Source organism: Peromyscus eremicus, chromosome X, assembly GCF_949786415.1.
Source record: "Peromyscus eremicus chromosome X, PerEre_H2_v1, whole genome shotgun sequence".
NCBI lineage: Eukaryota > Metazoa > Chordata > Mammalia > Rodentia > Cricetidae > Peromyscus > Peromyscus eremicus.
Genome location: NC_081439.1, coordinates 42045950 through 42061858, shown reverse-complemented (window position 1 = coordinate 42061858; position 15909 = coordinate 42045950). Strand labels below are relative to the sequence as shown.

General features: G+C 44.0%; 1 protein-coding gene across 1 annotated transcript; it reads left to right on the top strand.

Moving 5' to 3' along the window:
- The first annotated feature begins 14477 nt into the window (after window positions 1-14477).
- On the top strand, window positions 14478-15605 carry LOC131900012 (testis-specific gene A8 protein-like). The gene is made up of 2 exons (XM_059251466.1): window positions 14478-14621; window positions 14808-15605. The coding sequence occupies exons 1-2, from the start codon at window positions 14478-14480 to the stop codon at window positions 15603-15605; spliced, it is 942 nt and encodes a 313-aa protein (XP_059107449.1).
- The last annotated feature ends 304 nt before the right edge of the window (window positions 15606-15909 follow it).

Below are 15909 nucleotides of genomic sequence, written 5' to 3'. Positions count from 1 at the left end.
TATGGATCTATTTGTATTCTTCTTTTCTGGCTTTTTATCAAAAAGTCAGTAAGGAAAATCGATTTTTTTATTATATAGAGAAGTTTTTAGATTAAACAATAGAAACGGGATAGATCCATTTGTAACTTGTGATTTTGTTGTTGTCGTTTGCCACCAAGCAAGCACGTGGATGTTTTTCTCTGTCAAGGCAATCAGTTACCATTCCTGATATTTCAAATGAAATTTAAATGCTATTTCAGTCAGTTCTTATTTCTTTTTTTTTATTAAGAGATTTTCTATTCATTTTACATACCAATCACGGATTCCCCTGTCCTCCCTCCTCCCACCCCTAGCCTTCCCCCCTAACCACCCCTCATTCCCACCTCCTCCAAGGCAAGGTCTCCCATGGGGTGTCGGAAGAGCCTGGTACATTCAGTTGAGGCAGGTCCAAGCCCCTCCTTCCTGCACCAAGGCTGCGCAGAGTGTCTCACCATAGGAACTAGGTTCCAAAAAGCCAGCTCATGCACCAAGGACAGGTCCCGGCCCTACTGCCTGGGGTCTCCTAAACAGTTCAAGCTAAATAACTATCTCTCTTACCAGAGGACCTAGTCCAGTACCATGGGGGCTCCTCAGCTATTGGTCCACAGTTCATGTGTTTCCACTAGTTTGGCTAGTTGTCTTTGTACTTTTTCCAATCGTGGTTTCCATATCTCTTGCTCATAGAATCCCTCCTCTCTCTCGTTGATTGGACTCCTGGAGCTCTGCCTGGGACCTGGCTGTGGATCTCTGCATCTGCTTCCATCAGTCACTAGATGAAGGTTCTATGATGACAGTTAGGATATTCAGCCATCCAATCACCAGAGTAGGTCAGCTCAGGTAATCTCTCGACCATTGCCAGTAGTCTATGGTGGAGTTCACACACAAATACTTTAAATAAGTTTTCAAAGTGGGCCATAGTTAAATTCATTTGCCTTTTTCAGAAATGTTAACTTTCCTTTGAAGCTATTCACAAGATCAGAATCTATTGGGGGAGCAAGATGGAGGAGTAATCTGCTGAGATGCTTGGAATGGTTATTGCTCAACATTAGGATGTGGGTTTGTTTTATTTTCCTTATTGCAACATATCTCTCTACCATGACCATATTTCAAGGTTGGGATGATGGAAAAATACTAAAGGCAAAACATCTATGAGAAAATCCATATAAAACCTAGTCCAATTTTCAGGGAAATTGTTTGAATGTCTACAAACAGGAGATAATTTGCCAATGTCTTTTGTTTACATTTGTCTCCTCTACAGCTCCTAGGAAGGAAACATTAAAATATGCTTAAGGTATGAAAAATTAACATGTAAATAAGTGCAAAGAACTTTAAATATAACTACTCATTTTTAATGGTACATAATATTAATAGTATCTACATTTTACATATAAAAGAAAATGAACATCAGTGAGAGAAATGACACCACATGCCTCTTAACCAGCAGGTGGCTGGGCCAGATAGTTTCAGTAAATATGCACACAGTATATTATATACACATAGACTATGGCTTGCTATGTTTAATAGAAAAATAGGAAACACAACAGAAGCAAAGGCTTGTAAAGTACTTAACAACTTGGTATTGTCTTTTATGCACTTTGAAGAAGACTGGACACTGTATAGAACAGAAATGAATCTTCACAGTTGAGGTACTCAAGCTGTTTTAGCTTAAAAGACACTGAACACATGAGTGAGGCCATACCAGAGAATTCAGTTTAAAAAGATTATCCAGTGATTTTAGCAATTAGATGAGCTAGCCTGGACCAGAATTACCTATAATAAATTATATACTCAAGAAAAACAGTGTATGCCTACTGCTCTGAGCCATGAAGTTATGCATCTATTTTTAAAAGCTATGCCATGAGCATATGTGAATTTCTTTTTTCCTCTGAAACATTGGTATCTCCTGTTAGATCACAAAAAGGCTATAGTTCCTGTTAGTTTTCAGGCTGATGGATGGGATATTTATGACCCTAATAACTAAGTGCAAATGAGTATGCCATATCCGTGTGTAATTTATATTCACTTACATATACTTAGTAAAAAGAGAGGAGTTGCATTATTAGTTTCTTCACACAGGAAGAAGGAAATAATGTCATTTGTATTCAAATGTATGCAACTGGAGATAATCATGTTAAGTTAATTAAGCCAGTCTCCAAAATATACATATTGTGTGTTTCCTCTCATTTGTGGTTCCTATGTTTTATATACTTAGATAAAATCATTTATGAATATATAAAATGAAAATGGAAATAAAATTGGAAGAGAGCAAAGGGGACAAGTGGGAAGAGAAGAGGGGAGGAAGAGAGGTTAGAAATATTGTAGAGGATATGCTTAACATAGAATCCATATCTATATGTAAATTTGAACCATAGTAAGACCATGAAAGTAACCGTATTGCCAAAATTATGCTTCAGAGCCAATGAGATGGCTCATCAGGTAAAGTTGCTTGTGGCCAAGCCTGGCAACCTGAGTTCAATTTCCCAAAACCCAGATAGTAAAAGGAAATAACTCATCCCTGCAAGTTCTCCTCTGACTTCCATATGTATGCAATGTCACACATACACACACACACACACACACACACACACACAATGTAGTACAAATACCCTTAAACACTGCAGACCCAAAGTTGATCCAGGGGAACAGCATGTATATGCCCCTGAGTGGGAAGGTTGATAGGTTTGGAGGAAATAGAAGCTTGCAGATTGTGACTGAATAGATTCAATCAAATGTGACAGAGAGGAATTTTATTTCACAGGTTCTTTTCTAGTCCAAAGTCCCAAAGTGTTCCATATTCCTCCAAACAAAGGCATGCCCCAGCCTATCACAGCAATACCCCAGTATCTGGTACCCAATTACATCTTACTTAGAGTTTCTATTGCTGTAAAGAGATACCACAACCACAACAACTTTCATAAAGGAAAAGATTTAATTGGGGCTGGTTTACAGTTCAGAGGTTTGGTTCTTCATCATCATCATGGCAGGAAGTATGGTAGTGCACAGGCAGACATGGTGCTGGAAAGGTAGCTGAGAAGTCTACATCTGAATTGGCAGGCAGCAGGAAGAGAGAGTGACACTGAGCCCGGATTGAGCATTTTAAAACCTCAGAGCCCATCTCTAGTGATATACTCCCTCCAATAAGGCCACATCTATTCCATCAAGGCCACACCTCCTAATAGTGGTACTCCCTATGAGCCTGTGGGGGCCATTTTCATTTATTTCATTTATTGTTGTAATACTTCAAACCACCACAAACCTGTATCGAGCGATAGGTAAGGTCGAAGGTTATATATGGTAGTCAGCTTGTCAACCAACACAATCTGCCACAATTCAATTCACTGCTTCACCAGAAAATGAAGATAGGTCCAGACAAAGGATTGGATTTGTGATATTTTAGAGTCAAGATAGAGTTCACCCAAATCAGAGAACCCCCATTAGCTGCAGTCCTTCTTCAGATGTACCATAAACTCACCTCTGAGAAGAGGACATTGCTCGCCTAGGAACAATCAATGCAAAATGTTTTTATTGCCCCTGATTTCTCATGGCTTGCTGTAGATACTTACATTGTCTTGTGTTGATTTAATTTTGGTCATATTGCATCTAAGTGTTAATTTCTTTTATTTATTCACTATTATTATTATTACCATTATCATTGTATACATCATAGTGTGGGATGACCTCAAACACAATATGAGCTTCTGATCTCCCTACTTTCATCTCCCAAGTGCTGGAATTACAAGTGGGGGCCACCACATCTAGATTTTTGTAATGCAGGAGATGAAACCCAGGGCTTGATGTATGCTAGGCAATCAGTACCAAAAGAATGACATCCTCATGATCTTGGGTTTAAAATTTAGCAGATTGCTCATGTAGATCTCATCCATTTCTCTGTCATTGTGTGATCCCTGTGTCTTTCTTAGGGTCCTGTTTACTAGGTAGCCTCCCTGGAGTTGTATGAGTCTAGTCATCTTTGTTTTACATCTAGTATCCTCCTATGAGTGAGTACATACCATGTTTGTCTTTCTGAGTTACCTCACTCAGGATGATTTTTTCTAGATCCATCCACTTGCCTGCAAACCTCATGATGTCATTGTTTTTCTCTGCTGAGTAGTACTCCATTGTGTATATGTACCACATTTTATTTATCCATTCTTCAGTTGAAGGGCATCTAGGTTGTTTCCAGGTTCTGGCTATTACAAACAATGCTGATATGAACATAGCTGAGCAAGTGCCCTTGTGGTATGATTGAGCATTCCTTGGGTATATGCCCAAGAGTGGTATAGCTGGGTCTTGGGGGAGATTGATTCCCAATTTTGAAGGGCAAGGTTTGAGGGAAAGAGAGCTTAGGGGAGCGGGAGATCCCAGCTGGATCAAGAACAGAGAGGGAGAACAAGGAATAAGAGACCATAATAAATGAAGACCACATGAGAATAGGAAGAAGCAAACTGCTAGAAAGGCCCACAGAAATCCACAAAGATACCCCCACAACAGACTGCTGGCAATGGTCGAGAGACAGCCTGAACTGACCTACTCTGGTGATGGGATGGCCAAACACCCTAAATGTCGTGCTAGAAATCTCATCCAATGACTGAGGGAAGCGGATGCAGAGATCCATGGCCAGGCCCCAGGTGGAGCTCCAGGAGTCCAATTGGTGAGAAAGAGGAGGGATTGTATGAGTGAGAATTGTTGAGACCAAGATTGGAAAAAGCACAGGGACAAATAGCCAAACAAATGGAAACACATGAACTATGAACCAATAGCTGAGGAGCCCCTAACTGGATCAGGCCCTCTGGATAAGTGAGACAGTTGATTAGCTTGAACTGTTTGGGAGGCCCCCAGGCAGTGGGACCGGGACCTGCCCTTAGTGCATGAGTTGGCAGTTTGGAACCTGGGGCCTATGCTGGGACACTTTGCTCAGCCTGGGAGGAGGGGACTGGACCTGCCTGGACTGAATCTACCAGGTTGAGCTGAATCCCCAGGGGAGTCTTTGCTCTGGAGGAGATGGGAATGGGAGGTGTGCTGGGGAGAGGAGGGAAGACAGGGGAATCTGTGGCTGATATGTAATATTAAATCAAATTATAAAATAAAAAAGGAAAAAAAGAAAAAATAATACAATTTAGAAGAGTATTAATTTAAAAATTTTTACACTTATTGAGAGAGACAGAGAGAGAGAGAGAGAGATGTAGAGAAGTGTGCAAGTACCATGACACATACATGGAGCTCAGAGACAACTTGTGGAAGTCTATTCTTTCCTACAATGTAGGTCCTAGAGCTTAAAACTTAGGTCGTCAGGCTTGATGGAAGACATATTTAAGTCTGGAATATGAACTTTTTTTTTTTTGGTTTTTCGAGACAGGGTTTCTCTGTGTAGCTTTGTGCCTTTCCTGGATCTCACTCTGTAGACCAGGCTGGCCTCGAACTCACAGAGATCCGCCTGCCTCTGCCTCCCGTGTGCTGGGATTAAAGGCGTGCGCCACCACTGCCCGGCTGGAATATGAACTTTTAAAGTATATCTCAATGATTTTTCTAAATTTCATGGGTAATTTCCCATTTTCTCTCTAATTTTTTTAATTCACATCTTTTCTCTACATATTTGGTTAGTTTGACTAAGAGTTTATCAGCCTTGCCTTGCTCATCTTTTCAAATAATAAACTTTTTGTTTTATTGATTCTTTGGGTTTTTGTTTGTTTGTTTTTGTTGTTGTCATTGTTGTCTGTTTGATTTCATTAATTAATCTCTCTGCTTATCTTAATTAACTCTTTCCATCTATTTATTTGATTTGGGGTGTGTCTTTTTTCTTGGTTTTCCAAAGCCTTAAGTGTGGTGATATTTTATCTGTGTCCCTCAATAAAATTTATCTGAGAATCAGAGGAAAAAGCCAGCCACTACATTAAACATGGAAATCAGACAATGGCAGCACATGCCTTTAATCCTAGCATTCTGGAGGCAGAGATTCATCTGGATCTCTGTGAGTTCAAGGCCACACTGGGATCAGAGCCCGGTATGGTGGCACAAGACTTAAATTCCAACACTAATTAACCATGGAGGTCTGGAGGTCTGTACAGACAGACAGGAAGTGACAGAGCTGGGCAAGAAGAGGAAATGATGTAGCTAGACAGGAGAGAGCAAATGATATAACAGAACAGAAAGGCATATAGGCATGGGTATACAGGAAGTAGGTCTCTTTGGAGATTGAGGTGCCAGTAAGGTGAGGTTAGCTTGTGGCTTTTCCTATTCCTCTGATCTCTCAGGTTTTCACCCCTGTATCTAGCTCTGGGTTTTTATTTAATAAGACCATTTAGCAATTTATCTACAAGAATTCACTATAAAGTCGCTTGTGACCTTATAGCCGCCTCCCCCGCCCCTCGTTTGCTTTTGGAGACATCTGGGGAATGCTTGGACACTGGCTATGGGACCTGGGCTAGATCTAACACCATATGTAATAACAAGTATTAATTTGGGAGATGTACTCAACAAGTTAGACCCTCAGGAAGACTGGAAAGTCTGAATAAAGAGTAATGTAGTATAGTCAACACAAAGTGTCCCGTAGTTGGATTCTGGTAGGGCAGGTCCAAGCAGGAGACTCACTGTTAGCTAGACTACAAGAGAATTTGTGAGACTAGTCTTTGCTTAGGGATTTGAGACTCTCCTGCCTAGATGTTCATACCACAAGGGACAGACAACCAGAATAGCCACAGCCACTGGATATTAAACTCAGACTAGATCCAGACGGATGTGCAAAACAGTTATCACATAAGGGCTTATATACCAAGCCAGATCCTGGAGGAGGACATCAGAAGTGTGGGTATGGAATGGGGTGGTGGAGGTAGCAAGAAGAACCCTGTGGTTGGGTTCAGGTTGCACCTTGTCTGGAGCCTGTATGTTGACTACAGCCCACTTGGAAGTGATGGGACTAGGCCAGGAAAGGGGATTTGGAGTCCTGCAGGAGCCTACATGGTGCTACTGCAAGGCTCAGTTGATCAGATTAGGCCGGAGTATTGACTGTGTGAACGAGGATTGATCTAGAGGGATGTGGAAACACAAGTATCTGGTTGTGAGGGAGTACTCAACAGGCTATACCATTGAGGAGGTCTCAGCAAGTCTGGGTATGGAGTGGGGTACTGTTGGTAGTACAAAGAGTACTGGGTATAGATGAAGGTAGGCAGGTCCTGGTAGTGCCCTGTATGTTTGCTACAGAACAGGAGTAGGTCCCTGGATTTGGGAGTCTGTTGAAAACTTGTGGTCATTACTGTAATTTGCAAGAATTTAAGTGACAAGACTATGCTGGGACATTGGCAATGAGGTATGAGCTATGTTTGGTGGGATGTGGAGAAATACTATCAGGTAGGGGAACTATTCACCAGGTTTGAACTTAGGGGAGGATATGGGAATTCTGGATAAGGAGAGGGGTTGTGAATGCAGAACAAATGTTCCCTGGGTGGGTGAGGTAGAGTAAGTACTAAGGGCCCCTAGATGTTGGCTATACCACAGTGGGAATTTCTGGGATTAGGCTTGGCTGAAAGGATTAGAAAACATGTAGAAGCCTACAGCTTGCACTGCAAGGCACTGGTGGTCGTAGTAGGACAGTCAGCATGTGGAAAAACAAGCAATCATTGCTGTGTTTGAGGGTTACTCACTAGACTAATCCCTGGGGGCTGGGATATGTGGAGAGTGTAGGTATATAGCAAGGTGGTCGATTCATCTAAATGTGTCTAGTGAATGGAGGCAGTTAGAATAATTCCAGTTGGGCATATAAATATTGGTCCTACCCAAGTGAGTATTGTAGGACCAGGCCAATTGGAGCAAATAAGGTCTGTAGAAGCCTAGAGCTATCTACACAAGTAGCTGGTAGCCAGACTATGCATGTGTACTGACTGTGGGACCAATCTAGATATGACAGAACTATGGTAAAACAAGTATCAGATAGGGATGTACTCACCAGGCTAACACAGGAGGAGACCACATGAAGTCTGGGTATGAAGTGGTGTGGTTTAAGTGGCACAACTTGTCCTGAAGGTAGATGAGGATAGATGTAGGTAGGGCAAGTCCTGGTGGGAGGAGAGATGTTGGCTATAAACAAAAGATGAAATGCTGGGAGATTAGGCAAGGGCCTGGGATTCGGGGCTCTCTTGAAGCCTAGAGATTATTACTGCAAGACAAGATTCTAGACTACTATGGAGCAATGCCTGAGGCACATGAATTAGATCCTGCAGGATATGAAAACAGAAGTATTGGATTGTGTATGGAGTATTGAATAGCCTAGCCACTGGAGGAAAATATGGGAAGTTTGGGTATAGTAAAACATGCTATAGGCAACACCATGCCCTATGCGTGGATGTGGATAGGGTGAGTACTAGAGGGAACTTAAATGATAGCTATAACAGAGGAATAGATCATGTGATTAGGCCTGGCTGTGGGATTTGGGACCCTACTGAAGCCTAGAGTCCCCTACTATGAGTTGGACATTGTCTGATTAGACTGGTTGCTGAGATAGAATCAGAAGAGTGTGGAAAGACATGTATCAGGGTATATTTGGGGTCTAACAACAGTCTTGACCCTGGAGAGGTTGTGGGAAATCTGGCTATGGAGTTGGGTTAAATAGGGAGCAAAAAGGGAGGGTTCTGTGGCTGTTGTTACAGTGGGTCCATGCAGGAACATCAATGTTGCTTATAGCACTAGGATGGAGCAGAGTATTTAGGACCCTGGCAAAAGCTAGAAGTCAATTCAAGTGAGAGCAAACAGCTATTCTAGGGATGCTACTGTATCTTCCATCCAGTCTGGACTCCACTGCATTTAGAAAACAATTATCTGGGGCAGAGTGGTACAATTACCTGGGGCAGAGTGGTACTCACCTGTCTAGACTCTGGAGGAGGATTTGCATAGTCTGGGCATGGAGAGGGTGATGTAGGCAACCAAAAGTACCTGCAGTTTGATGAGGGAAGGGTGGTCTTGGTGGGAACCTAGATGCTGAACCAAGTGCAGGAGGAGTTGTTGGGTCTAGGAATCCCAGAGTTTGCTACCAGAAGGGGCTGGGGAAGGCCTAGACATTTCAACCTGGGGTAGATACAGCTTCATATGCAAAAACAAGTATTGATTGTTGGAATGGTGTTCTAAACATGTTAGACCCTCATGGAAATCTGAAAGGGGAGTAGTGTAGTGTAATCTACACAAAGTGTCCTATTGATGGATTCTGGTAGTGCAGGTCCTAGAAGGAGCCTATATGTTAGCTACAGTACAGGAAGATATGAGTCTAGTCTGAGCTGACTGATTTGTGACTCTACTGCCTAGAGGTCCCTACAGCAAGGGGCAGCAGCAAGATTAGCCAAGGATGCTGGCTATTGAACTCAGGCTAAATCCTTATGGATGTGCAAAATAAGTATCAGGTAGGGGCTTATATATGAAGCAAGTCCCTGGAGGAGGATATCAGAAGTGTGGGTATGGAGAGCGGTTGTGGAGGTAGCACAAAGTGTCCCGTGTGTGGGCAGGTAGTACCTTGTCTGGAGCCTGTATACTGTCTAGAGCACACCAGGAAGTGATGGGACTCGTCCAGGGCATGGGTTTTGGGAACCTGTGGAAGAATAGATGGTGCTACTACAAGGCTCAGTTGATCAGACTACACCACAGTATTAATGGTGGGAACCAGAACAGACCCAGATGGATGTAGAAAAATAAGTATCTGGTTATGAGCAAGTATTCGCCAGAGTATACCGTGGAGGAGGCCTCGGGAAGTCTGGGTATGGAGTCGGGTAATGTAGGTGGTGATAAGAGAGTACTGTGTGTAGATGCAGGGAGGACAGGTCATGGTAAGACAATGTATGTTGGCTACAGAACAGGAGTAGGTGATGTGATTAGGTCCCTGGATTTAGGACTCTGTTAAAGCCAAGTGGACACTCCTGCAACATACAAGAATGTAAGTGCCAAGACTATGCTGGGACATTGGCAGTGAGTTATGAGTTATGTTTGGTGGGATGTGGAGAAACACATTCTGGTAAGGGAAATATTCACCAGGTTTGGACTTTAGGCAGGAATGGGAAGTCTGGATATGTAGTGTGGTTGTGAATGTAGAGCAAATGTTCCATGGGTGGGTGCAGGTATGTTAAGTGAAGAGGGAGACTAGATGTTGGCTATAGCACTGAAGGAGTTGCTGGGACTAAGCTAGTCTGAATGAATTGGAGACCTGTAGAAGACTACAGCTTTAACTGCAAGGTACAGGTGGCCAGAGTAGGTTCATCAGCATGTAGAAACACAAGTATTAATTTGCCTGTTGGGGATTATTCATTAGGCTAAATCCTTTGAGCTGGGGGTTGTAGGAAGGCTGGATATATAGTGAAGTGGATTAATCTTTTAAATGTGTCTTGTGGATGGATGCAGGTATACCTTTTGGGTGTATATATGTTGTCTACAACACAACAGAATGTGGTAGGACCAGGCCAGTTGGAGGAATTAGAGTCTGCAGAAGCACAGAGCTATCTATGGCAAGGAGCTAGTGGCCAGAATAGTTATGATCATTTGTTGTGGGACCAATCTAGATATGGCAGAATTGCAGAAAAAAAACAAGTATCAGCTTGGGAAGTACTCCCCAGTCTTAATGCAGGAGGAGACCACAAAAATTCTGGGTACGGAGTGTGGTTATTTAGGTGGAACATGGTGTCCTGAAAGTAAATGTGGGTAGGGTAAGTCTTGTTGGGAGCATAGATATTGGCTATAGCAAAGGATGGAATGTTTGAACTAGGCTGGAGCCTAGGTTTTGGGACCCTATTGAAGTCTAGAGATCATTACTGCAAGGCAAGGAGTCCAGACTACTGTCTGAGGCACACGAATTACATCCTTCAGGATACAAAAACAAAAGTATTGGTATATGTGTGGAATATTCAATAGGCTAGATTCTGGAGGATACCATGGGAAGTTTGGGTATAGAGAGGGCTGGTACATGCAACACCAAGTCCTGTGTGCGGATATGGATAGGGCAAGTACTGGAGAGAACCTAAATGTTAGCTATAGCACAGGAATAGGTGGTGGGACTAGGAAGGGGTTTGGGATTTGGGAGCCTTCTGAAGCCTAGAGGCCCCTAGAGGTGTTGTAGGTTGTCAGACTAGGCTGGGGTTCTGGGACAGATTCAGCAGGATGTGGGAAAATGTGTATCAATAGTACATTTGGGGTTATTCAACAGGCTTGACCCTGGAGAGTTCATCGGAAATCTGGGAAGAGTTGGGTTGTATAAGTAGCACAAATGGTCCCCTGTGTGAGGGTTGTTGCACTGGGTCTTGCAGGAAGCTAGAAATAGCATATAGCACAGGAGGACATGGTGGGACTTAGCTGGAGCAAAGGATTTCAGACCTTGCCAAAAGCTAGACTTCACTACTCGCAAGAGAAAGCAGCTGTTCTAGGGATGCCACTGGATCTTCCATCCAGTCTGGACTCCACTGGATTTGGAAAACAATTATCTGGTGCAGAGAGGTACTCACCAGTTCAGACTCTGGAGGAGGATTTGGACAGTCTGGGTGTAAAGTAGGGTGATGTAGGCAGACAAAGCTCCTGTGGTTTGATGAGGGAGGGGTGGTCTTGGTGGGAATCTAGATGCTGTCTCCAGCACAGGAGGAGTAGATGGGACTAGGAATCCTAGAGGGTGCTAGTGGCTGGGGCTGGGATAGGCCTGACAAAGTGTATGGGACCTGGGGTAGATCCTGCCCTATATGCAAAAACAAATATTATTTTGAGGGCAGTACATTCACAAATTAGACCCTAAGGAGGACACAGAATATATGAACAATAGTCTATACAAAGTGACCCGTGGATGGATTCTGGTAAGGCAGGTCCTAGCAGGAGCCTAGATGTTAGCTGCAGCACAGGACAATTTTTGAAACTAGTTGGGGCTGCAGGATTTGGGACACTACTGCCTAGAGCTCTAGACAGCAAGGGACAGGCAGCCAGACTAGCCAGGGCTGCTGGCTATTGAACGCAGGCTAAATCCTTATGGATATGCAAAACAAGTATTAGGTTGGAGATTATATACCAGACTAGACCCTGGAGGAGTTGGGTATGGAGAGCGGTGGTGGAGGTAGCACAAAAGGTCCTGTGGGTGGGTCCAAGTAGCACCTTGTCTGGAGCCTGTATGTTGTCTAGGGCACATCTGGATGTGATGGGACTAAGCCAGGGCATGGGATTTGGGAACATGCAGAACCCAAGACGTTGCTACTGCAAAGCTCAGTTGATCAGGGTAGGCCATAGTATTGATGTGGGAACCAAGATAGATCCAGACGGATATTGAAAAACAAGTACCTGGTTGTGAAGGAGTACTCATAAGGCTATGCCATGAAGGAGGCTCCTTGAGAACTCTGGGTATGCAGTGGGGTAATGTAGGTGGCACAAAGTGTATTGTGTATAGATGCAGGGAGGGTGGGTCCTGGTAGGACCCTGTATGTTTGCTGCAGAAGAGCAATACGTGGTTAGAGCATGCTCCTGGTTTTGGGACTCCATTGAAATCTAGTGGTAACTCCTGCAACATGCAAGAATGTAAGTGCCAAGACTAGGCTGAGACACTGGGATATGATCTATGTTTTGTGAAATGTTGAAAAGCAGTATGTGGTAGGGGAAATATTTACCAGGTTTGAACTTTGGGGAAGACATGGGAAGTCTGGATACGTAGTGGGGTTGTATATGCAGAGCAAGTGTTCCATGGGTGGGTGCAGATATGTTAAGTGTCAAGGGACCCTAGATTTTGGCTATAGAAGAGCCATGGGTGGTGGGATCATGCTGTGGTTTGAGTTTTGGCACCCTGAAGAAGGCTCTAAATCTGCAAGGTGCAGGAAGCCATTCTATAATGGGACAGGGGCTATTCTATCTAGGATAGATTCCACTGAATATGGAAAAGCAAGCACCAAGTGCAAATGTGCCCACATGACTAGACCTTGGAGGGGGATGTAGGAAGTCTGGGTATGTTGTGGAGAGGTATGGGCAGTACGAAGTGCCCTGTTGGTTGATGTAGAGGGTAATACCTGGTGGTAGCCCAGAAGTTGGCTATAGTATAGGAAAAGGTATTCTGACTAGTCTTGTGTGTGTCTGACCCTGTTGAAGCCTAGAAGTCACTACTTCAAGGCAGAGTCCAGACTAAGATTGGGCATTGCCTATGGTTTCCAGGTTAATATCTGGCAGTATGTTGAAAAACAGGTATTTGATAATGTGTGGCATTCTCAGTAGGATAGACACTAGAAGATGTGAGGACACTGGTTACGGACTGGGCTGGTGTAGGTGGTGGGAAGGGTTCTGTGGGTGAATGAGGGTATTACAGGAACCTATGTGTTGGCCAGAGCAAAGGAGGAGGTATTGAGACTAGGCTGGGGAGCCAGACTTGGGATCATGTGGAAGCTTAGAGGTTACTACTGTAAAGACACACAGTCAAAATAGGTCTGGGTACTGGCTTTGGCACATTTACTACGTCCAGAGGAATGTGGAAATACAAATACTCAGGTGTGTGTGTGTGTGTGTGTGTGTGTGTGTGTGGTGTTTGTGTGTGCACGAGCACTCACACGCACATGCACTCACACACACACACACTCAAAAGGCTAGACCATCAAGGAGGATCTGTAAAGTCACGGAGTGTGGATGTTGTAATGGGTCCTACGAATGGATGTGGATGGGGCCAATCCAGGAGTGAGCCTAGCTGTTGGCTATAGGACTTAGTGGTGAAACTAGGTGGGGTGATAGAATTGGACCCTGAGGAAGCCTGGAGGTAGCTACTGAAAGACACAGACTGCAAGATTAGTCTGTGGGACCAAGGTGAGATACTGTGAGATGCAGAAAAACAAGTATAGGGAGGTAGAGTACAATCACCAGGCTTGACCCTGGAAGGGGACAAGGGAAATCTGTATATGAAGTAAAGAAGGGTAGACAGAGCAAAGTGTCCTGTGGATGGCTGTGAGTAGGGGGCTGGGTCCTGGTGGGAGCCTAGATGTTTGCTGTAGCACTGGTTGGTAGGATGGCTAACATATATACTGATATTCAAATACAGAAATGTTACTTGGGAATGATTTTAGGGAAGACATTCAAGATATTAGCCCAAGATTAAGGAAGACATATTGGAATAAACCATTGAGCAGGGGAGTCTTGGGGAAGAAGTTGGAGTAGCAAATGCTCTGTCGTGTGTTCTGCCACAACTAAAGCGCATATATGAAGATGGATGGCGTGGAAAATAGCCTTGGAGTTGTTAAAGGGAAGTCTCCTTCTAAGACTAGAGTCTCTTTGCCTTCTCAGTATCTTCCCCCATCAACAGAAGTGTCCCCAGTGGTACATCCTGCTGTTCTTTTCTTCACCAGGGTCAGAGTCATGCTTTGTGATGTCAGAGCTCAAGCTTGCCCACTATTGGTTGAGACCTTGATGACCAATCAGGCTTGAGGGGTGTGGCCTCTTCTGCTCTGGCAGTTGATGAGACCTCTCTAGTGTAAGACAACTAAATCCTGATAATGGCGAATGTGACCAAGAAATCCGCGTCCAAAACGGCTTTTTCGGCTTTTTTGATGAATACTCAAGCAGTGGTTAATCCTGTCACACCGATAAAGACCAAGGCGGCCTACAAACTTTATCCCCCAAGCATTCTTAATGGAACGGTGAGATGACCCACCCTACCCAAGCTCCCTCCTCCACTGATTTACTCTTGCCTAAAGTAACTACCTTTCTCTGGCCTGGACTAAATCCCCTTACCTATCCTCACCTGTTCCAACAAAGAACCCTTCACATGCTTATTCTGACCTTCACCCTAAATTAACTCTGTGTCCTCCCTCTTGCCATCCCAGGGCCTAAAGAACAACAAATGTGGGAAACGTGCCCTGAAAAGGAGTTCCACCAAGAAGGATGTTAAAGAAGTAACTCCACCCATGCCAAAGAAAGGTAAAGATTCACCACCAGTGGAGGAGCCATGGCCTCTGGAGGTGCAACCTGCAAAGCCTGCTGAAGATCAACGTGAAAAGCCTGCTAAAGATCAACCCACTACTTCTGAAGCAAGCACCATGACTGATGCTGAAGAAGTAACTCCACCCTTGCTGAAGAAAGGCAAAGATTCACCACCAATGGTGGAGCAACCAGCAAAACCTGCTAAGGATCAACCCACTACTTCTGAAGCAAGCACCATGACTGATCCTGAAGAAGTAACTCCACCCTTGCTGAAGAAAGGCAAAGATTCATTATTGATGGAGGAGCCACAGCCTCTGGTGGACCAACCGGAAAAGCCTGCTAAGGATAAACCCACTACTTCTGAAGCAAGCACCATGACTGATGCTGAAGAAGTAACTCCACCAGTGCATAAGAAAGGCGAAGATTCACCACCGATGGAGGAGACATGGCCTCTGGTGGACCAACCTGCAAAGCCTGCCGAGGATCAACCCACTACCTGTGAAGCAAGCTCTGTGTCTGATGTGGAAGAAGTAACTCCACCCTTGCTGAAGAAAGACAAAGATTCACCACCGGTGGAGGAGCTACAGCCTCTGGTGGAACAACCTGCAAAGCCAGCTGAAGATCAACCCTCAAAGACTGCTGAGGATCAACCCAGCCCCTCTAAGGCAAGCACCATGACTCTCGAGGTGGATAGCCAATAGATGGCTATCTTGAAGATGGGAAATTCCCTTTCCCATAAACAATAAAATTCAAAAGTATATTTTAAAAAATAAATGTGTTCCAATTTGAAAATTTATGGGTCTTTTTGAGTCACTAATGGTGGAACTGGTAAAGGGGAAGAGAATTGGTGGATGACAACAAGAGAGGAAGTTTGGGTGGGTATATGACAAGGGAGGGATTTGGGACTCACAAGGTTTGGGGTAGACAAGAACCTTGTGGGGGTACATAATAAAGGAGGAACTTGGGGATGGGTATATGAGAAGAAACAGACCTTGGTATCAAGTG

Excerpts from the sequence above, each read along its gene's own strand:
- LOC131900012 (XM_059251466.1), top strand. The coding sequence starts at position 14,478 with ATGGCGAATGTGACCAAGAAATCCGCGTCCAAAACGGCTTTTTCGGCT. Across the intron at positions 14,622-14,807 it reads CAAGCATTCTTAATGGAACG|GGCCTAAAGAACAACAAATG; the intron begins GTGAGATGACCC and ends TTGCCATCCCAG.